General features: G+C 42.1%; 1 protein-coding gene across 3 annotated transcripts in view; it reads right to left on the reverse strand.

The window, feature by feature from the left end:
* The window catches only part of usp47 (ubiquitin specific peptidase 47), a 155,220-nt gene that overhangs the window by 108,278 nt on the left and 23,534 nt on the right, over window positions 1-23,408 (reverse strand). Inside the window, exon 1 of one of the 3 annotated variants that reach the window (XM_041196913.1) lies at window positions 6,543-6,806. The exons of the other annotated variants lie outside the window; for them this stretch is intronic. Coding sequence (XP_041052847.1) covers window positions 6,543-6,617 — 75 coding nt within the window. The 5' untranslated portion in view covers window positions 6,618-6,806. Of the gene's footprint in view, window positions 1-6,542; window positions 6,807-23,408 lie in introns of those variants that run through there. 3 annotated transcript variants of the gene reach the window in all.

A 23,408-nucleotide genomic window follows, 5' to 3' on the forward strand; every position in this document is an offset into this window, starting at 1 on the left:
TACATACACATATATAAATAAAATATATACATATTATAATATATTTTATGTGAGGAGAATGCTTCCACTTATGGAAGAATCCAAAACTAGGGGCCAGAAGTAGAAGATAGTTATTAACAAATCCAACAGGCAACCAAGAAAAAAATGTCTTTACTCAGAGTGGTTAGAATATGGAGCTCTCTACTACAGAAGCAACTGAAGCAAAACGACTAGATGTTTCCAAAGATGAATATTTAACAGAAAATGGAATACAAAGAGATTCCGCAAGGCAGAGATGAGATGGATGTAATGGAAGGCAACCCATATGGAGCACAAACACCAGCACTGACTAATTGGGTCAAATGGTCTGATGCTGTGTTTGCTATGTAATTCAATGTAATATTGAAAATGTATGTTTTTATTTTATTAGTGCTTCCTGTTATTCTTCACATTAGCATTTTTGAAAAAGGCAGATAGGTGGCAGAAAGGGTTTATCCAACCACTCCACGGGGAACCAGCCTCTTCACTTCTGAGAAGCGAGCTTGAATCCAGCACCAGCCCACTCAATCCAATGAAGTCCTCTTCACTAGCATCTGGGGACTCCAGCACCAGCTGGTCTTTGTTCATAAACGCACAGCTTAAAAGATTATTGCTATACTGCTGATTAAAACCTCATTCATGCCTTTGTTATCTTTTGACTTGACTGCGCTTAATAATTTCCCTAGCCAACCTCCCATCTTCCACCGTCTAAACTTCAACTCATCCAAAACTCAGCTATTTGTATTCTAATTCACACCAAGTCCTATGCTTGCTGACCTACACTGGCTCTTGTTTAAACAATGCCTCAATTTTAAAATTCTCATTGTTGATGGTCTTGCTACTCCCTTTATCTTATCTCCTCCAGCCCTACAATCACCAATCCTACTCCACCTTCCCCATCAGGTTTTTTTTTATTCATTTGTATGATGTGAACTTTGCTGGTAAAGCTAGCATTTATTGTTATCCCTAATTGCCCTTGAGGTGGTGGTGGTGGTGAGCCGACTTCTTGAACTGTAGTTTTGTGGTGTAGGCACGCCCAGTGCTGTTAGGGAAGGAGTTCCAGAATTTTGATCCAGTGGCAGTGAAGGAACAGTGATATAGCTCCAAGTTAGGATTGTGCATTACTTGGAGGGGAGCTTGCAGCTAGTCATGCTCCCATGCACCTGCTGCCTTTATGCTTTGAGGTGGGTAGATGCATCTGTGACAGGTGGACAGGTGAAGACAAGGTCAAATAGGTTTGTCCCTCTTGTTGGTTCTCTCACTACTTTCCCCACACCCAGTCTGGCAGATATGTCCTTCAGGACTCAGCCAGTTCAGTCAGTAGTGGTGCGACTAAGCCACTCTTGGTGATGCACATTGAATTCCCCAGGGTACATGCTACATCCTTGCTACCCTCAGTGCTTCTTCTAAGTGGTGTTCAACATGGAGGAGCACAGATTCATCAGCTGAGGTACGTAGTAATCAGCAGGAGGTTACCTTGCCCACCAAATACCATGAGAATTCAGGGGTTTGGAGTAAATGTTGAGGACTCAAGAGCTAATCCCTCCTGACTGTATACCACTGTGCCACCACCTCTGGTGGATCTGTCCTGCCAGCTACACAGGATATACCCAGGGATTCTGATGGAGAAATCTAGGACATTGGCAAGGTATGGTTCATTAGTACGATTATGTCAGGTTATTGTTTGATTAGTCTGTGGGACAGCTCTCCCAATTTTGGCACAAGTCTCGAGATGCTAATGAAGAGGAATTCATAGGGTTGAGTGGGCAGGGTGTGCTTTTGTTCTTTCCAGTGCTTAGGTCAGTGCTTGATCGTCCATCTGGTTCTATTCTTACTTTTCAATAGGGGTTTGATACAGCTGAGTGGCTTGCTAGGTCATGTCAGAGGGGAGTTAAGAGTCAACCACTTTACTGTGGGTATGGAATCACATGTAGACCAGATGGGGTCAGGACAGCAGATTTCCTTATCTAAAGGACTTGAGTGAATCAGATGGATTTTTAACACAATCTTGTAGTTTTACAATCACTGCTGCTGAGACTAACATTTTTATTCCAGATTTATTAATTAATTGAATTTAAATTCCCCCAACAGCCAGGTGGAATTAGGAATTCATGTCTCCAAAGAATTAGAACACTGGATTACAAGTCCAGTAATATTACGATTGTTTCTCCGATTCCAGCCATTTGAACATCTCCAATTTTAATCACCCCACGGCTGATGGTCAAGTGCCTAGAGCCTAAGCTCTGGAGTTCTCCCTAAAACTCCCCATCTTTCCCCTTTCCTTTAAGATTCTCCTTAAAATCTCACTTTGATCAAGCTTTTGGTTACAATAGCTCAGTGTCTAATTTTGTCTGATCGTAGTCCTGTGAAGTGCCTTGGGATGTTATATCACATTAAAGCCACTACATAAATGTTAGCTGTTGCTGTATACAGTAATCTAAACAGGTCACCAACCAGGAAACGTCACATTAATTGAGCTGAGGTCAGGGTTCTGTCAGGAGCATTGTCGGGGCGAAGCGAAGGGGGAGTTGCTCTACAAGTGGTTGTGCAAGACCTGACTTGAGAGTGCTTGATGCTCAAACATTATAAGTCTAAAAGTGAAAGAATTACATTTCCAAGCATAGACAACCCTCATCCTGGAAGGCTTAAAAAAAATCACCAACACATTCAGTGCTAAACAGAATCAAACCAGAATTTTCTAAACCAAGGAAAATCAGAACATAAAACTTATAATTAACAAGAGGCCTTGGATTCATTAAAGAAATGAAAAAAAAAAATGGTTGATCAATATGTTTTTCCAGGCATACACTAGTAACAATTAATGACATCAACACTGCATTAATCTTTCACATCTTAAAGTTGCTATTAACGCTGTTTTCAGCCAGCATGATTCTTTAAGGGTGGCAGGACAAGTTGATAAGGCTAAGAAAGCATATGGGATCCTTGGTATCTACCTGTCTTGGTTCTGTAACCCTTAATATCTTTGAGGAAAGGTTGGGCCTGTGTCCATTGGAGTTTGGAAGAATGAGAGGTGATCTAAACATTAAAGATCCTAAGGGGGCTTGACAGGGTGGATACTGAAAGGTTATTCCTCCTTCTGGGAGAGACAAGAACTAGGTGACAATTTAAAAATACAGGATCTCCCATCTAAAACGGAGATGAAAATTTTTTTTCTCTCAGATGGTCATGAGTCTATGGAATTCTCTTCTCCAGAGGACAGTGGAGGTAGGGTCATTGAGTATTCTTAAAACTGAGTTAGGTTGACTTCCTTGTCAGTCATGAATGCAAAGGGAGTCAAAGGGTATGGGGATAGGAAGGAAAGTGGAGTTGAGGCCACAATCAGGTCAGCCATAAACTTATTGAACGATGGAGCAGGCTCAAGGGGCTGAATGGCCTACTCTTGCTTCTAATTCTAATTGCCTAACAAAAATCATCAATCACAGATTTGAAAGTTTCAGAGAGATGAGAGAAGCTGGGATTATTCACCTCAGAGCAGAGATGGTTAAGGGGGGAATTAATAGAGATGGTCAAAATCATTAAAGGGTTTGATAAAGTAAATAAGGAGAAAATGTTTCCACTAGCTGGAGAGTCAGTAACCAAGGGCACAGGTTTTAGATAATTGAGCAAAGAACAAGACAGAAAGATGAGGATTCTTTTTAAACCTGAGTTACGATACTTTGCCCAAAAGAGCAGTAGAAATAGATTCAATCGTAACTTTCAAAAAGCAATTAGACAAATAGTTTAAAAAAAAAGAAATCTGCAGCACTATAGGGAAAGGGTAAGGGGAGTGGGACTAATTAAACAGTTCTTTCAAAGTGCCAGCACAGGCATGGTGACTGAATGGCCTCCTTCTGTTCCGTATGATTCTATAACTTAGCTCCTTTTCACAGTATCTAAATGAAATATCAACTGGGTGATGAAACAAAAATCAACGCAAGTTAAAACCAATTTCAGCAAAATCAGTCAACTGACATAAAGGTCATCACTCAGGCAAATATTTGTAGCCTCTGTCAGCAACACCAAGATGCTCAATAGTGCTTAAATAACATAGAAGCCATTATGCACAAACCATTCCTGTACTCTTAGAAACCACATAAAGAGCATGAATAAAAACTGTTTGCAGGATCTGCATCTCAACCAAATGCCTGATTATGTACAAGATACAAAACTACGTGCTCTGTGGGTTGACATTTATTTCAACACATAGTGATAACTTACACACGATGCCTTTAACATACAGAGGCATCCCAAGGTGCTTTACAGTGGGAAAAAAAAGAATGTTGAGTCAAAAGGGAGCCAAGGAGGAGCAACTAAAAGCTTGATCAAAGAGCTGAGTTTTGAAGAAGGTTTTATAGGAAGAGGGGAGAAGAAAGGCAGGCCAATTTAGAGGTATCCCCAAAGTGCTAAGACTGAAGGTAATATTGACAATATGGAGTGAACTCAGCAGGGAGGGGGGAGAATTGAATGTTGAACAAGCTGTGTGACAGCACAGGTGCAGTGGAGAGAATGAGCTAGGCCCCTCTGTGGTACATGTCAAAGATAATCCCATTTCTGTCAACATGTAGAGGAGGGAGCCACGAGTGGATCCTTACAGGAATTCAGGAAGTGATGGCTTGGGCTGGGAAATGAAGCTATTGATTGAGGTGCTCTGATTAGAGTTGGACAGGTAAGAGCGGAATCAAATGAGGACAGTCCTACCAAGCTGGACATCATCAGAGGGGCAGTGGAGGGCAGAAATAAATAATGAAACATGATTACGAATCAGAGAGAAATATTGGGTATGGGAAACTATGACCTATTGAGGTGTCATGTGTCAGTTATTATCAAGCAATGCAAAGAAATCTATTAAAACATAACTCAACTTCTCTGCACACATCTCTTCATGTGCATGACCTTAATAGTTGCATCATCCACCTTGGCCAAGTTTGTCACACAAAGTGCTATCTAATGGATCTGGTCAGCAATGGCCACCCGCTCTGACAGAAGGCCACGCTGGGATGCACCACAACCAGAAAGTGGACCAAAGCCTAACCATGCTGTTCAAAGTTCAAAGATTGCTGATAAGTCAAATGAGCTCTATCAGATGCCACTAATCCTAGTTCAGCTCCTGTTGGGTACAAGCCATCAAGTCCTCAGGAAATGTTTCACAGCATCACCAGTAAAAATGTCACAGCTAGTGGATATCTCATCTATTTCTCAATTTAGGGTACCTGATTATCAATCTCACAAAGGAAACTAGAAGAATGGTTGTTGCCACCCAACAAGATCACAAGATCACTCTGCAACAGGGAGCTCTTAATTCGTAATCGGACAGATAAGTGACAACAATGGAACAAGCACTTTGCAAACTGCCTAGTGAAATGGCAAAGGGAAGGTTCCTTTATGGAAGCTGTAACTCTGAAAGGCCCTTGGAGCCAAAATGTAACTAGAATGTGATAGTAAGCATGATGATACCAATACACTGAAGGGGAAAGTACACTTAATTTGATATTGTAATAAATGTCTCATGTGATGCTCTTTAATCAAACTGCTCACACCATTGCGGCTTTCATAGATTTAGGTGAGAGGAGAAAACTATTGAGGAGATGTGTGGGGCAAGTTTTTTTACGCAGAGGGTAGTGAGTGTCGAATTGGCTGCCAGAGGAGCTGGTGGAAGCAGGTACGATAGTGGTGTTTAAGAGGCAGTTTGACAAACACATGAATAGGATGGTAATAGAGGGATACGAACCCCGGAAGTGCAAAATGTTTTAGTTGACGGGCAATATGATCGGCGCAGGCTTGGAAGGCCGAAGGGCCTGCTCCTGTGCTGTACTTTTCTTTGTTCTTTGTTCAGCCCTGTGCAAGATGATGCAAACAATTTTTAAGACAACTCTAATGTAGAAAGTCAAAAAAGTCCTAATTTAGCCAAGATGTAGGAACACAGGAACAGGAGGTACTCATGAGGCTGCTCCGTCATTCAATGAGATCATACCTTAACTTAAGCAAACCACCTGGTTCCATAACCCTTAATTCATTTGCCTAACAAAAATCGATCAGTTTCACTTCTGACATTTTCACTTACCCTAGTCTCAAAGCTTTATTTTGTGACAGGTGGTGGGGATGGGGGAGAAAGACTTCAATGTAAGATCTTGGCAAAGGTTTCATGGTACTTGCCTTCATCAGTAGATCTCACACAATGTTATATTCCCTGCATAGTAGCATTATTTTAACAAAGGAAAATTATCCAGTTCTGATCTGATTAAATTCTTCAAATCATGTTCAGTCTTAGTTAAGATTGCGTAATCCTAATTAGATCTGCAAGGAATCTAAATTCTTTACAAACACATCACTGCAGGTCCAGTTTAACAGGTCTGGAAATTTCCAACAGGCCAGGAGTGACCAGTTCAATATTCAACCCAACATTCGCCATTCCGTATAAAGCTTACCAACATAAAGTAAATTGGCAAAATGTGAGATACATTTGAGTTAATTGGGCCAATTTAGACCTTTGTCCTTCATTGCCCTGCTGACCCTTACAGACTTACCAGAGAATCCGGAGTACGACCCTTTTTTCCTTTGATTCTGAATGACATTAAAACATCCCCAAAGATCTTGAACATCAGTAGTCCACACAGTGAGCTTCCTTATGGATTCCCACACTGCCAATGCAAGAGGAGCTATGACCTACAAGGCTTTCACAAAACAGAGAAGGCCTGGATTACTGTTGAAGGTCACAACAGAGTCTCCACAGTTGGATGGCATCAGTAATAATTTTCAGTGGCAATATAATGAAGAAATGGTGCAGGTATTGCTATTAAAACATCTTTTGGATTTAAAGTTCCACGAGGCTTAATAAACATCCAGTTTCTTTTCGGCAGCACTGTTAAGGGAAACGATACCAGAAGTTTGTAGAAAATCATAAACAGAAAGTTGAAGCAGCTGCCAGGCTGGTTCACCTTAAGAAAACTAAAGCACAGTACTTAATTAACTTCCTTGTTTCATACCATGGATTGTTGTTCTGGCCACTTCCTGTCTCATAAGCCAATAGATTTCAATTTCATTTGCATACTGCCAATCAAAACGTAACCCATGGCTAATTTAAGTATCAGCATTTGCTCACTTTTTCTAAACTGTTATATATGAAAAAGGAACTAACTCTACAACACTGGGGTAGTATATGAGTATTGGCCACAGCCCAATGTGTATTCCTGCGTCAGCGTCAGAGAGAAAGGGAGGCTGAGAGAAAAGGGGGAGCAGAGAAGAGAGAAAGGGGGGCCCAGAAAGGGGGGGTGGTGATGGGGCCTGAGATAAAAGGGGTGGAGCAGGAGGGGTGGGGAGGGGGGGGGGGGCGTGGCGCGATGCAAAAAAAGAGAGGGGAAAATAGGGGTGACATTTGCTCAGGACTCAGTCTAAAAATAAGAGGTCGCCCATTTAGGATAGAGACGAAGGGAATTTTTTTCCTGTCGGGGGTTGCTAGACTGTGGGATTCTCTTCCCCAGTGAGGAGCATGAGGCACGGTCATTGAATATTTTAAAGGATGCATTCTATAGAATTTTGATTGACAAGGGAGTTGAAGGGTATAGGGAGTAGACAGGAAAGTAGACAGGAAAGTAGAGTTGAGGCCACAATCAGATCATCCTCGATCTTATCAAATGGCAGAACAGGCTGGAGGGGTCGAGTGGCCTAGTTCATGTTATGGTGCAGATCAGCCATGATCTGAGTGAATCGGGGAGCAAGTTATAGGAGCCAATGTTTGTCGCTCACTCAGTGTCCCTATCAACACACAAATTGGTAATTTTATTCATTGCTGTCTGTGGGATTTTTTGTCAAAACCAGATGCTGCATTTGCCTTCATTAGAACAGTGGCTGCACAAATATTTAAATGGACTGTGAAGTACTTAGGACATGTTGAGGACATGTAAGGTATGATATAAATGGAAGTTGTTTCTTCCCTCTCTATGTATTTCAATACAAATAAAGGTGCAGTATTAAATGCTTTTGCATTATTGATGCGCTTGTTATCAGTATTTTGTATCCAATTTCTAGCATATATCGCAATTTGTGGCTCTTTCCTGGATCACATCAGAAAATTAAGGTTCTTATGAAAACATCACCTCAAATCAGTTGACTGGAATACATTCCAGCCCTGGCATGGAGATACGTGAGAGAGAAAAAAGCACCCGAAATACTGGGCATTCCAAAAATCCCTACTGACAAAGGGGAAATTGAAGAGAAATACCAGGGTTCTTAATGCAGCTCAATACCTGCTTACATGACAGCATGCTATAAAGAAAGCAGTGGTCCCCCAACCAATGCACCAGATTAAAGATCTGCAGTCTTGCCACATCCAGTCGTAAATGGCGATGGATAATTAAACAACTAACAGGAGGAGGCTCCACAAACATTCCCAACCTCAATGATGGGGAAGCGCCAAGTGGATGATCCATCTCGACCTCCTCCTGAGGTCCACAACATCACAGATGCTAGTCTTCAGCCAATTCAATTCACTCCACATGCTACCAAGAAATGGCTGAAGACAACAGAGCAAAGACAACACACCCAGGCCACATTACGACAGTAGCATTGAAGACTTGTGGTTGCAGGACTAGTCGCACCCCTAGTCAAACTGTCCCAGTAAAGGGACAATACTGGCATGGAAATTACCCAGCTATACCTTGTCCACAAAAAACAGGACAAATCGAATTCTGGCCAATTACCACCCCATCAGTTGGCACTCAATCAGCAGCAAAGTGAAGGAAGGTGTATGTGGTCAACAGTGTTATCAGGTGGCACTTACTCAGCAATAACCTGCTCACCAATACTCAGTTTGGGTTCCATCAGGACCACGCAGCTCCTGATCTCATTACAGGCTTGGTCAAAACATGGACAAAAGAGCTAAGCTTGAGGTGAGGTGAGAGTGACTGTCCTTGATATCAAGGTAGCATCTGACTGAGTGTGGCATCAAAGAGCCCTAGCAAAATTAAAATTAATGGGGATGAGGGGACAATGTTTCCACTCAGTGTCATACTTAGCACAGAATAAGATAGTTATGGTTTTTGGAGGCCATTCATCTCAGCCCCAAGATAGTTCTGCAAGAGTTCCTCAGGGCAGTGTCCTGACCATTCCTCCACCATAAGGTCAGATGTGGGAATGTTTACTGATGATTGCATATTCACAACTCCTCAGATACTCGAACAATCAATTTCCACATGCTGTAAGACCGAGACAATATTCAGGTTTGGGCTGATAAATGGCAAGAAACCTTTGTGGCACATGTGCCAGGCAATGACCATCTCCAAAAGAAAATCTAATCAGCTCCCCTTGACATTCAATGGCATTCCTATCGCTGATCCCCACCATCAACATTCTGAGGTTACTATTGAGCAGAAACTTAATCAACCCAGCCATATAAATACTGTGGCTACAAGAGGTCAGAGGCTGTGGCAAGTAACTCACCTCCTGACTCCCTAAAGCCTGTCCATTACCTGCAAGGCACAAGTCAGGAGTGTGATGGAATGCTTGCCACTTGCCTAGAAAAGAGCAGCTCCAATGTCAAGAACTTTGACATCATCAAGGGCAAAGAAATCTGCTAGATCAGCACCTCTTCCTCCACCTTAAACTTTCACTCCCTCCACCAACGGTGCAGATTGGCAGCATCTACAAGATGCACTGCAGTAACTCCCCAAGCCTCCTTTGACACACCTTCCAAACCCATGAACTGCAGCAGACATATGGGAACACCACCACCTGCAAGTTTACCTCCAAGTAATACACCATCCTGATTTGGAATTATATTACCTTTCGTTCAATGTCACTGAGTCAAAATCCTATAACTCCCACCCTAACAGCACTATGGGTGTACCCCCTAAACGATAAACACTTCAAAAAGACAGCTCCCTACCTATCATCTTCTCAAGAACTGTAGTGATGCATAATAAATGCTGGCCTTGTTAGCAACAGTCACATCACATATTCCTGCTGGATGTTGATGTGAGAATTGGGAAGGAGAAAGGTAGCTTGCTGTGAAGGCCTCAAAGCTGAATAGCCTAATGATTGAATGTGTGCTATCTTTAGAAAGCGCAGCCACTTGGACTTAGTGTTGGATGACTACTACATTGCTGCTCTTAAACAGTAGGAACAGTACCCCAGTTAATGTCTTTCGAAAGAAGGCTTAATGAAAAGCAGAGCAAGTTTAAAACAGACTTGTAACAGATGTTGCCTGACCTGCTGACTATTTCCAGTGTTCATGCGTTTTATTTCAGATTTTCAGAATGGAGCCACAGCTTGATGAGATATCAAAGTTGCCCGTCTGCAAGTAACACCGCCCTAGGAACATGGGATCCACAGCCAACTTGCCAGTATTTTTGTTGCACCAAGTAAGGACATGAGAAAACATGCCATCTGGAGTGCTCTTCCTGAAAGAGCAGTGTAAGTAGGTTCAATCTCAAAAGAGAATTGGATAAATACTTGCAAGGAAAGAATATGAAGGGCTAGGAGGAAAGAGTTGGGGAGTGTTTCTAATTGGATAGCTCTACCAAAGAGCCAGCATAGGCGCAATAGACAGAATGACTGCTTTCTTTGCTGTATCATTGTATGATTCAATATGTGCTCACTCCAGATTAAGCTGTTCTTTTAAAGAAGTCTTCAGTTCAAGGTATGGCATCTGTAATAACTGCGACAGCAAGAACTCGAACAGGTGGAACACAGTTAACACTCATAGTCTCACTAATAAATGTCGCTATTTTCTGGGCCAACCCGCCCTAAACCTATGGTAGAATCTGTAGGTTGCAAATTCATCAGCCACCAAAAGCATAGCCTATTCAGGTTCTTTGAAACCACAAGCTCACTTACATTTCTCTAGCATAATTGCCGGAACTCATACTGGTTGAAACATACCAACAACTAAAGATTTTTCTGAAAGAAAGATTAAAAACATGCAGATGGAAGGACATAAAAATAGCTTGTTATGTATAAGATTGATAGTGGTGTAAAAAAAATAATTGCAATAAAGTGTAAAGAGCGGGGGATTCTTCAAGTGTAAAGAACAAGAATACTACAGTAGTTAATTAACTAAATAAAATACGATAGTGATGACAGGATGGCTGATGTGTTGCTGTTGCAGCATGTGGGAACTGCTCGATACCAAGGTGATCCAGAGCGAACACATTTGTATTAAGTGTTTGTAGCTCGAGGAACTTCGGATCCGAGTTGAGGAGCTGGAGTCTGAGCTGCAGACATTGCACCGCATCAGGGAAGAGGAAAGTTACCTGGACACTTTGCTCCAGGAAGCAGTCACACCTCTCAGGTTAGGCAATTCAAATTTGGTCTGTGATAAGGGACAGAAGGGTGTGACTGCAGGTGAGGCAGGCATGGAGGCCCAGGGGGTAGCACTTGAGGAGCCTTGGCCCCTGCAATTGTCTGACAGTTACAGGGTTCTTGCAAGCTTTGTGCATGAAAGTGGGGACTGCAGGGAGGATAGGCAAACTGACCACGGGGCACCATGGTACAGGGAGCTATTCAAGTGTGGGGGAAGGAAATAGGAACATAGCAATGGTAGGGGACAGTACAATTAGGGGAATAGATACTGTTCTCTGCAGCCGTGAGCGTGAGCCCTGCAGACTGTTTTGCCTGCCCAGTGCCAGGGTTAAGGACATCTCCTCAGGGCTGGAGAGGAATTTGGAGTGGGAGAAGAGGGATCCAGTTGTCGTCGTCCATGTTGGTACCAACGACATTGATAGGACTAGAAAGAAGGTTCTGCTGAAAGGATTTGAACAGTTAGGAGTTCAATTAAAAAGCAGGATCTCCAATGTAATAATCTCAGGATTACTACCTGTGCCATGGGCAAGCTGGCATAGGGTAAATAAGTCAACGAGTTAAATGCATGGCTCAAAGATTGGTGTAGGAGGAATGGTTTTCAGTTCACGGGGCATTGGCATCAGTACTGGGGTAGAAAAGAGCTGTTCCAGTGGGACAGGCTTCACTTGAACCATGCTGGAACTCCTGGTGAATCGAATAACTAGGGCTGTAGAGAGGGCTTTAAGCTAAATAGAGGGGGGCGGGGTATCTGGAGAGCTATTTAGGTAATGACACCCAAAGTATGACAGGAAGAGAAAGAGTGTACAAACATTAAAAAAAAAACAGCAAATAGGGTCAAAGGGGGAAAAAGGGTAAAAAGGCAAAATTAATTACTCTTAAATACACATCATATTTGGAATAAAATAAATGAATTAACACAAATAGCGGTCAGTGGGTATGATCTTATAGCCATTACGGAGACATGGTTACAAGGAGATCAAAGCTGTGAATTAAATATTCAGGGTTTCGAAAGGGTAGGCAGGAAGGAAAGGGTGGTGGGGTAGCTTTGTTAGTACGAGATGGAATAAGTACGATAGCAGGAAAGGATCTAAGTTCAGAAGATGTAGAATCCACACGGTGGAGGTAGGAAATAACAGGGGAAGACATCACTGATGGGAGTAGTCTATAGGCCTCCTAACAGTGGCAATACTGTAGGACAGAGAATAAATCAGGAGATAATGAGGGCATGTAAAAAAAGGCAGTACATCAATCATGGGTGACTTTCACATAGATTGGGAAAATCAAATTGGCAGTGGTAGTCACGAGCAAGAAATCAGATTATACACATGACAGTTTCCTAGAACGATATGTTGTGGATCCAACCAGGGATCAGGCTATTTTGGATCTGGTAATATGTAATGAGGCAGGTTTAATAAATGATCTCAAAGTATAAGGTCCCCTAGGAAACAGTGACCATAACATGGTAGAATTTAGCATTCAATTTGAGAGTGAGAAACTTGGGTTGGAACAACTGTGCAAAAATTAAATAGAGGTAATTACAAAAGAATGAGGGCACAGTTGGCTGGAGTGGACTGGGAAAGGAGTTTAGTGGAAAAGACGGTTGATGAACAATGGCAGACGTTTAAGAAAATAGTTCATGACTCACAACAAAGATATATCCTAGTGAGGAGGAAGGATTCTAGGAAGGGGTTAAACCAGCCATGGTTAACCAAGGAAGTTAAGGATAGTATCAAATTGAAAGAAAAAACATACAATGTGGCAAAGATTAGTGGTAAACCTGAGGATTGGGAAAGTTTTAAAAAATCAACAAAAAGTGACCAAAAAAAATGAAGAGGGAGAAAATAAACTTTTGAGGATCAACTAGCAAGTAATATAAAAACAGACAGTAAGAGCTTCTTTAAATATATAATAAGTAAGAGAGGCCAAAGTGAACATAGGCCCCTTAGAGAAAGACTGCAGAAAACTACAGCACAGAGGGATATGGAGGTCCTTATGCATGAATCACAAAAAGCTAGCATACAAGTTCAGCAGGTAACAGGGAAGGCAAATGGACTGTTGGCCTTTATTTCAAAGGGAATGGAGCATAAAAATAGGGAAATCCTGCTAAAACTATACAAGGCCCTAGTTAGATCACATCTAGAATACTGTGAACAGTTTTGGTCCTCTTATCTAAGGAAAGATATACTTGCATTGGAGGTAGTCCAGAGAAGGTTCACTAGGTTGACCCTGGAATGGAGGGATTTTCTTGAGGTGAGGTTGAATAGGTTGGGCCTGTACTCACTGGAGTTTAGAAGAACGAGAGGCAACCTTATTGAAATATATAAGATTCTTAGGGGACTTGACAGGGTAAATGTTGAGAGGTTGTTTCCCCTTGTGGGAGAGTCTAGGGCCAGCTGGCATAATCTCAGGGTAGGGGGTCAACGATTTAAGACAGAAATGTGGAGGAATTCCTTCTCTCAGAGGGTAGTGAATCTGTGGAATTCTTTACTGCAAAGAGGCTGGGTCGTTAAGTATACTCAAGGCTGTGATACAGATTTTTAATCAGTAAAAGAATCAAGGGTTATGGGGAAAAGGCAGGAAAGTGGAGTTGAGGATTAACAGATCAGCCATGCTTTCACTGAATGGCGGAGCAGACCCGATGGGCCAAATGGCCTACTTCTGCTCCTCCGTCATATGGTCTTACAACCTGATTTTGGGCTTGGGGGGAAAAAAGAGGCAGGAAAGTAGGGGCCAAATCCTGCCAGCGAACACACTACTCTTTCACAAAAATAGGAGCTTGAGACACAAGTATGGAAAAATGGCTTTGTTGCACCAACATCACAACTGGCCATTTTAGACAGAGGGTGATAGTGGTGGTCTGAAGGTGGGCAGGGGAAGATAAGAAGCCGAAGCAAGGGGCAGCTGCAGCCATTTTGTCTCAGTCCGCTTTATCAGCACATTGCCACGGAACTCAATATCCAACCATCTCGCACCACTGCACTTGGCCACAGACTGTACCTGGATAGAAACCCTCCAAGCTTACCTTGATAACATCTCCTAACCTTCTGACCTTTACCACAAAGAAGAACTAGAACAGAAATATCATGGGAATGCCATCATCTTTTCCTTAATGTCACAGGGCGAAAATCCTGGAATTCTCTACATCACACCACTATCAGTACGAGCACTGCAACACTTTACAGACAGAAAGCCTACCACTACCTTCTTAATTAGGAGTGGCAACAAATGAAGCCCTGCAAATGCCCCATAAACAAATAATTAAAACATGGTAATGCCCAACTTTGCAAGTCTAATCAGCCTTCCATGTTCTTCCTTCAAGGCTTTTCCTTTTAGAAATATTTAGTACAAGCGGCAGCATTGCTGAAACTCTTACAATACTTGATGATAAAACCAAAGGACAATCTGTGTGACCCTATTTTAAATGCTTCCTAACTTAGCTTTTTCGGCACACACAGTCACACTTGGCACCGTTCTGAAGGGCAGAATAGCCAGTTATGAAGGCCATGGAGTAGTCACAAACTGAACTGTAGTGAGCTGGAACAGAAACTACAAACCAACTGGCATCAAATCAATGAATGCACCTCAACCAACAGAGTACACGTACTTACTATTAAATATTTTTATGTGGTGTCAATTGATTAGGGAAAGGAAACAGCTGTTAATGCATATTACAGCCTTTGCAAAATCCTAACTATACTAAAACTGACAATATTAAAAAGGGGATTTAATTATATTGAGTTAGTAAACTGTTCTCCTACAGCTGGGACTTTGATCCAAATTCAACCCAGATTAGCGTGATCCTTTTGTTGGCCACATGAATCTCACTTCAAACCTAGTTCCTACTTCAGTGTGGTCTCCTAATAGTTAAAAACAAAAAAAACTGCGGATGCTGGAAATCCAAAACAAAAACAGAATTACCTGGAAAAACTCAGCAGGTCTGGCAGCATCGGCGGAGAAGGAAAGAGTTGACGTTTCGAGTCCTCATGACCCTTCGACAGAACTTGAGTTCGAGTCCAAGCAAAGGACCTTGGACTCGAACTCAAGTTCTGTCGAAGGGTCATGAGGACTTGAAACGTCAACTCTTTTCTTCTCCGCCGATGCTGCCAGACCTGCTGAGTTTTTCCAGGTAATTCTGTTTTTGCTCCTAATAGTTAATCTCATTTAAAAGAGGCACAGGGTGAAAAGTCACAGAAACAGGTGAGGTTGGGACCAAAACACATTGACTTTTGGGGTACCTCACTTTGCACTGGAACCTGCCAGCTCATTACTGATGCAGTGAGTTTTCTAATATCAACATATGAACAAACAAATTAGGAGCAGGAGTAGGTAATTCTGTCCCTCAAGCCTGCTCAACCGTTCAATAATATTATGGCTGATCTGATTATGGCCTGAACTCCACACGTTTCTCACCTTAAGCAGAAGTTCACCTGAAGAAAAGCATACAGAATAACCAGTTTTCATAACACTATTTCCCTCAGTCATACTAGCTCACTGAACAAACATCAAACAGTGCCTAATCTGGAAATTTCCCGAACTAATACTGATGGATAACAGCAGCTAGAACCACAAGGTTCCCAAATCACATAGGAAATCCACTACTTACTCAGCTTAGGCATATAAAGCTCATATTTTGTGTAATCATTTTACAGGATGCCCACCAACAGGCTTAACTGTGGTCTGTGACGTGTGTTTTACTTTCATTTTGCATTTAAGTTACAGCACAGAAAAAGCTAATTCAACACAACTGGTCTATGCACCACACGAGCCTCCTCCCAACCACTAGAACCAGAGAAAAATTATGGTGCAGAAAAAAGTGATTCAGCCCATCGTGTCTGCACCGGCCAAAGAGAAGAAAGAAACTAGCCACTCAGTTTAATCCCACTTTCCAGCACCTAGTCCATAGCCTTGCAAGTTTCAGCACTTCAGATGCAGATCCAGGTACCTTTTAAATGAGTTGAATGTAGGTGCCTTTTAAATGAGTTGAACGTTTTAGCCTTAACCACCAACTTAGGCAGTGAATTCCAGACGCCCACCACCATCTGAGTGAAAAAGTTTTTCCTCATGTCCCCTCTAATCCTTACCAATCGCATTAAATCTATGCCCCCTGGTAAGTACCCTCTCAGCTGGGGGGAAACAAGTCTTTCCTGTCTTTCCTACTCTATCTAGACCCCTCATTGTACACCTCAATTAGGTCGCCCTTTAGCCTCCTTTGTTCTAAGGAAAACAACCCTAGCCTATCCAATCACTCCTCACAGATGCAATTATCAACCACTGGCAACATTCATGTAAATCTCCTCTGCACTCTCTCCAGAGCAATTTTGTCCTTTCTGTAATGTGGTGACCAGAACTGTATACAAAATTCCAGCTGTGGCCTAACCAGCGTTTTATATGGTTCCATCATTACATCCCTGCTTTTATATTCAATACCTCACCCAATAAAGGAAAGCATTCCATATGTTTTCTTGACCACCTTGTCCACCTGTGTTACCACATTCAAGGACCTGCGGACATGCACTCCAAAATCTCGTACTTCCTTAACCCCTCCAAATAACTTCCTGTTCATGGAGTATTCCCTTGCTTTGTTTGCCCTCCCCAAATGCATTACCTCACACTTTTCCGGATTGAATTCCATTTGCCACTTCTCCACCCACTCAACTAAGCCATTGATAAGATTCTGGAGTCAACAGCTATCACCATCAACTACATGGCCAATTTCTGTGTCATCTGCAAATTTCCCAATCATGCCTCCCATATTTAAGTCTAAATAATTAATATAGACAACAGCAAGGGCCCCAACACTGAGCCCCATGAAACAGCACTGGAAACTGTTTTCCATTCGCAAAAACATCCATCAACCATTACCCTTTGTTTCCTGTCGCTGAGCCTATTTTGGATCCAATCTGCCACCTTCCCTGCATCCCATAAGATCTCACTTTCCTGACCAATCTGTCACGTGGAACCTTGTCAAATCCCTTACTGAAATCCATGTAGACAACATCCACTGCACTACCCTCATCAATCCTCCTTGTTACTTCCTCAAAAATTATACTAAGTTAGTAAGACACAATCTTCCCCTAACAAAGCTATGCTGGCTATTGATCAATCCATGCCTTTCTAAGTGACAGTTTACCCTGTCTCTCAGAATTGTTTCCAGTAATTTGCACACTGCCTAAGTCAGGCCGAATGGTCAATAATTTTCTGGCCTATCCCTCCTACCCTTTTTAAATAATGGTACAATGTTTACAGGTCTCCATTCCTCTGGGAGCTCGCCTGTATCTAGTGAGATTTGGAAAATAATCCTCAGGGCATCCTCTATTTCCTCTCTGGCTTCCTTCAACAGCCTGGGATACAATCCATCTGGCCCTGGTGATTTACCCACCTTCAAGGATAACAGTACCTCCAGTACATCCTCTCTCTCACAATGCTTATCGTATCTAATAGTTCACACTCCTCCTCTTTAAATACAATTCCTCTCCTTAGTGAAGACAGAGATAAAGTACTCATTGAGAACCTTGCCCACATCTTCAGCTTCAGTGCACAAGTTACCATGTACATCTCTGATAGACCCTACCTTTTCCTTAGTTATTCTCTTGCTCTTAACGTACTGGTAAAACATCTTGGGGTTTCCTTTGATTTTACCTGCCAATATTTTTTCATAACTCTTTGCTTTCCTAATTTCCATTTTTACTTCACCCCTGTACTTTCTATACTCCTCTAGGCTTTCTACAGTAGTAAGTCTTTTGTGACTTCTGTTTTATCTTGGCCTCTATGCTTCTGGATAACCAGGAGGCTCTGGATTTGGCAGTGCCACCCTTTTACTTTGTGGGTGCATGCCAGGAGAATCTCGCCTTTGAATGCTTCCTGCAGATTTGACTTAGCTTTTCCTTCTAATAGTTCTATTCAGTCCACTTTCAGCAGCTCACCTCTCAGCTTTATTAAATTTATCTTCCCTCAATTTAAAACTTCTACTCCTGTTCTATCTTTGTCATTTTCCATAATGATGCTAAATCTAATTATATTATGGTCAATATCTCCAAAATGGTCCCCCACTGCTACTTCATCCACTTGCCCACCTTCATTTCCTAAGATTAAATCTATAATTGCTCTCCCTCTCATTGGGCTTGTTACGTGCTGGCTAAAAAAGAATTTTGCACCTTCTGTGCCCTTCAAACTGTTCATATCCCAATTGGTATTAGGGCTGCTGAAGTCCCCAACAATTACTGCCCTATTGTTTTTGCACTCAGAAATCTGTCTACATATTTGTTCTTCTAACTCCCTTGCACTATTTGGGTGAATATTGTACACTCCTAACAGTGTGGCTGCCCCTTTTTTATTTCTGAGCCTCATTTGACGATTCATCATCCCTCCTCACAGCTGTAATTGATTCTTCAACCTATAATGCTACACCACCAACTTTTTTATCCCTCTCCCTATCCGGCCTGAAACCACTATTTCCAGGGATATTGAGCTGCCATTTTTGCCCCTTGTTAAGCCAAGTTTCCATTATAGCGATGATATCATGCTGTCATGTGTCTGTGCCCTCAGCTCATCGGCTTTATTGACGATGCTCCTTGCACTTACATATATACCTTTTAACACTGTCAAATTCCTGTGCTGTACACTTTTTAAACCTGTGCTGCTTCTGTCTTTCAGAGTCACTCACTAATTCTCCATCTCCTGGTCCTGCTCTGAATTTGCCTCAGGTACCCATCCCCCTGCTAATCTTGTTTAAACCCCCTCCAACAGCATTAGCAAATCTCCCTGCGAGGATATTTGTCCCAGTGCTGTTCAAGTGTAGACCGTCCGGCTTCTGCAGGTTCCACCTTCCCTAGAACCGGTCCCAATGCCTCAGAAATATGACACCCTCCCTCCTACACCAACTTTCCAGCCACTTGTCTAATTGCTCAATTCTCCTATTTCTTTACACGCTTGCACGTGAGACTGAGAGCAATCCTGAAATTGCTTTAGAGATCCTGCTTTTCGATCTCCTTCCTAGCTCCCTAAAATCTGCTTTCAGGACCTCATCCTCTTTTCTACCTAAGTCATTGGGGCCAACGTGGACCACGATCTCTGGTTGATCACCCTCCCCTAGAAGAATGTCCTGCAGCTGCTCCGTGACATCCTTGGCACTGGCACCAGGGAGGCAACAGACCATCCTGGGGTCACGCCTATGGCCACAGAAATGCCTGTTAGCCTAACGAATCCCCTATTACTACTGCTCTTCCCCTTTTCTTTCTCCCTTCCTATATAGCAGAGCTGCCTGTGGTGCCACATACTTGGCTCCAACTGCACTCCTGAGGAACCAATGCCCTCACCGGTATCCAAAATGGAAAACCGATTTGTTGGGGGGACTCCTGCACTACCTGCCTAGTTCTCTTAGATTGCCTGGTGGTCACCTATTCCCTTTCTGCCTCCAGGCTCCTAAGCTGCAGTGTGACCACCTCTCTGAACAAGTAGCTGTCAGCCTCACGGGAGCACCACAGTGATTCCAGCTGCCGCTCATGCTCCGAAATCTGGAGCTCAAGGTTCTGCAGCTCATAACACTTCCTGTACGGGTGGTCGCCTAGGACACTGATAGCATCCACGCCTACTCACATATCGCAGGTCGCACATTGCACTAGACTGAGCTGTCCGGCCATGGCTTCAATTTACTTCCCTTGCATTAACTTCGTTTTGCTTTGGTTTACTTATGCAACTTTACCTTACCTGGCCTCGACTAAACTTTATTTACCTATTGCTTGTGTTTCTCACTTAACTGTATGGAGTCACTTCTTTCAAAAAGGTGTTTTTTTAATTCTCAGCTACTTGATGACACTCCTTAACCAATGAACTTATGTTTTTCCTGTGATGTTATGTAGTAGGTGCTGCTGACTGCCTGGCTCGGGGTCCTTCTCCCGCACTCTCCTCTTTTCATCTCACCCTATCAAAATGTCTTTCTGTTCCTTCCTCTCTTATGTTTTGATACAGTTTTCCATTAAATCCATCTATGCTATTTCATGCAACTACTCTGGGTTGTAGCAAGTTCCTTATTCTCAACATTCACTGGGTAGAGAAGTTTCTCCTTCCCTACTGGATTTATTGGTAACTGTCATATTCACGGTCCCTAATTTTGGTCTTTCCCACTGCAGTAACTGAAAGCATCTTTATTGCACAAACCGGTGAAAGGTCTTATACTAACAACACATCAATAGAAGCTTGGACTGATTTACACAAGTACTCAGTAGAAAAAACTTTCTTTCACTTCCTCACTTTAGATTTTATCATCTCAAAATTCTGAAAATTCAAGGGCATCACTTCCTCTCCACAGATCAATCATATTGTGCAAACACACCCTGTCACTATGTACAGCCCACAAGGTTAAGGCAGCTCAGTTTTAGTTACATTTATAACTCACTGGTATGTTCTGTTTGAATCTTATGGGTGTTGCAATTTGGAAAGAACAATCCTCAATACTGGGGCAAAAATCCTAAATAAGTTAGCATCCACAACTGGAGATGTATAGAAAATGAATTTAATATATGGTATGCATTTAAGTGATCAACAGAGATAGAAAGCCTAGGCACGCTTTTCTGAACACATTTCATGGTAATCAGAAGATAAAGGTCTTGTTAAAATCCAGAGGTTTTACATGAAGGGAAATCTCAAATACAAGCAATACAGATGTTAGACACGCTTGAAAATCTACCTCCACCTGTCCACCACCTTTCCCAAATTCAATTCAAAATGGTCTTTCAGAAGTTAGAAACTTATTAGGGGCCAAAAAATATTATCTACATGTTAATGGAGAATAACAAATTCAAGTAGGAAGATTTTGGTCCAACCAACTTTCATCATCTAGAGATGAGTAAGGAATTGGTAGATGGTTAGGAAGCAGCAGGTAGTTATCAGGGTTGACTCGGAGGATTGAAAAGGATACAGTGCCCTCGGGATTGGTGACGTGACTACTCTGTTTCTAAAGTTCAATACATACAAGATAAATTCTAGATACTAAAACAGGAGGGTAGCTTAATGAAGCAGGCCAGGCAGATGGGACAAAATATGTAACAGAATGGAACAGTGGCAGATGAAATTTCATATGGGCATATGCAAAATATTGCACACAGGAAAGAAATGTGCAGTGTAAGTATTCTATAAATAGGGTCGAAACAGCCAGGTCGAGAGAGAGAGAGAGAGTGAGAGAGAGAGAGAGAGAGAGAGTGAGACAGAGACAGAGACAAAGAGATTGATTTATGGCTGAAGGAACAACCACCAACCATGGGACAATGGAAATCAGGGATGTGCAAGAAACCAGAATTGGAAAAGCACAGATCTTGGAGGGTTAGTAGGACAGGAGGTTACAGAGATATGGAGGAATGAGACCATAGAAGGATTTGAAAATTTTAACATATAATTACTGCCGATGTAGGTCAGCAATCACGGGGCGATAGGTGAACAAACTTGGAGCGTGTTGGAATACAGGGAAGCAAGACTTTTGATGAGCTCAAGTTAAGAGTGCAGGGAGAGAGAACAGCCAGGCGAGCATGAGAATTGTTGAGTCTGGCGGTAAAAATGGCATGGATGAAGGGTTTCTGCAGCAAATGGAATGAAATGGGTTGGAGATGGTGATATTAGAGGTAGCCACACTTAAAGTGCACAGTAACTTAGTGAGATCTGATGCTATATTTTGTCCAATGAATTCTGCTCAATGAATGATCATGGTAGAAGAATCTTAGATCAATGAAGAGCTCAGTTTATAGAGCTGCTTCTGGGATTTAAGAGCCAGATTTAGCATAAAGGCCAGGAGCTAATATAAAAGGAGCTACCCATGCTTAATAATTGAATTCTGATTGATACTTATGTTGTGACTGATGTCTGAGGTAACTGGGAATGAGGAAATCAAAGGGCTGAAGCTGGAGAGCCATCACTGCCTAAAAGAGGAAATAACCACTGAAGAGCTCCATACTAAACCAAGCAAGCCATAAACACGCTGTAATTTTAGGGGTGGCTAATTTACTATCAGCATTGTTAATCCATAGAATAGGTTGCCACCTAGCATTTTGGTTGCTGAATTGTTCAAAGTGCTCAAAAAGGAAACAGGCAGAAGAGATTCCTTATTCCACAAGTTTGCGGATCTGTAATTTACTGACTGGTGCTGGAAGGTGTCAAAAATAGTCTGGAGATGCATTTTATTAAGGGGCCCATAAGGACACAGCAGGATTGTTGGTTTTACAGGATCATAGAATCTTACAGCACAGAAGACTATTCGGCCCATCGTGCCTTCACTAGTTTGAATGGTCTTTCTGATAACTTTAATAATGGAAGTGAATACTAGGCACCTTAAAGTATAAAAATTGCTTTTTCTAAAGAATGAAGGCCTTCTTTCAAGGCACAAGGAAAATACCCATGTCACAGCAGGTACAATTAATTGGTTGCATACGAGAGCCATGGTCTCAATTCCTACATATTTGGCCAATGCTGATAATTTTAAGAGATTCAGCAAAGTCAGATTAGATTCCTTTATTTATCACTCTGGTCTATTTTCTTAATCTTTTTTGTTTCTCTTATCTGCATTTGTTAAAGAGAGTTTCAGCAGATATGAATAGGTTGTTGAGAGCCTGAATTTTCCCCAATGAATAGCTGCCTACTGGTTAGAGAAGATGCTTCCAACAATGGAACTCTACAGTTCTTGGACACTATCCTGCTCTGTTATCAAGTTAATCAGGTCCTTCAACTTTTCCACGGTCTGTTTTATGCACAGTTCTTCCACATCTCTCAATTCTACACAGCACAAATCACGACTGGATGATCAATTTCTCGGGATTACCCCTCCCTTGATGCCTCTCACATAGTATGGGCAATGCAGGGGAAATAAAAATTGTAGCTCTCACAGCCACACTAGAGTGTACAGGGGTTTCTACCTTGAGCCCTGGCAACTTGGTTTTAGAAAAAGAATTTCCATTTCCATAGTGCCTTTCATGACCTTGGGACATCCCAAAGCACTTTACAACCAATGAAGCACTTTTGAAGTGTAGTCACTGTTGCAATGTAGGAAATGCAGCAGCCAATTTGCACATAGCAAGCTCCTACACACAGCAATGAGATAAATGATCAGATAA

The sequence above is a fragment of the Carcharodon carcharias genome, chromosome 10 (genome assembly GCF_017639515.1).
Source record: "Carcharodon carcharias isolate sCarCar2 chromosome 10, sCarCar2.pri, whole genome shotgun sequence".
Lineage (NCBI taxonomy): Eukaryota > Metazoa > Chordata > Chondrichthyes > Lamniformes > Lamnidae > Carcharodon > Carcharodon carcharias.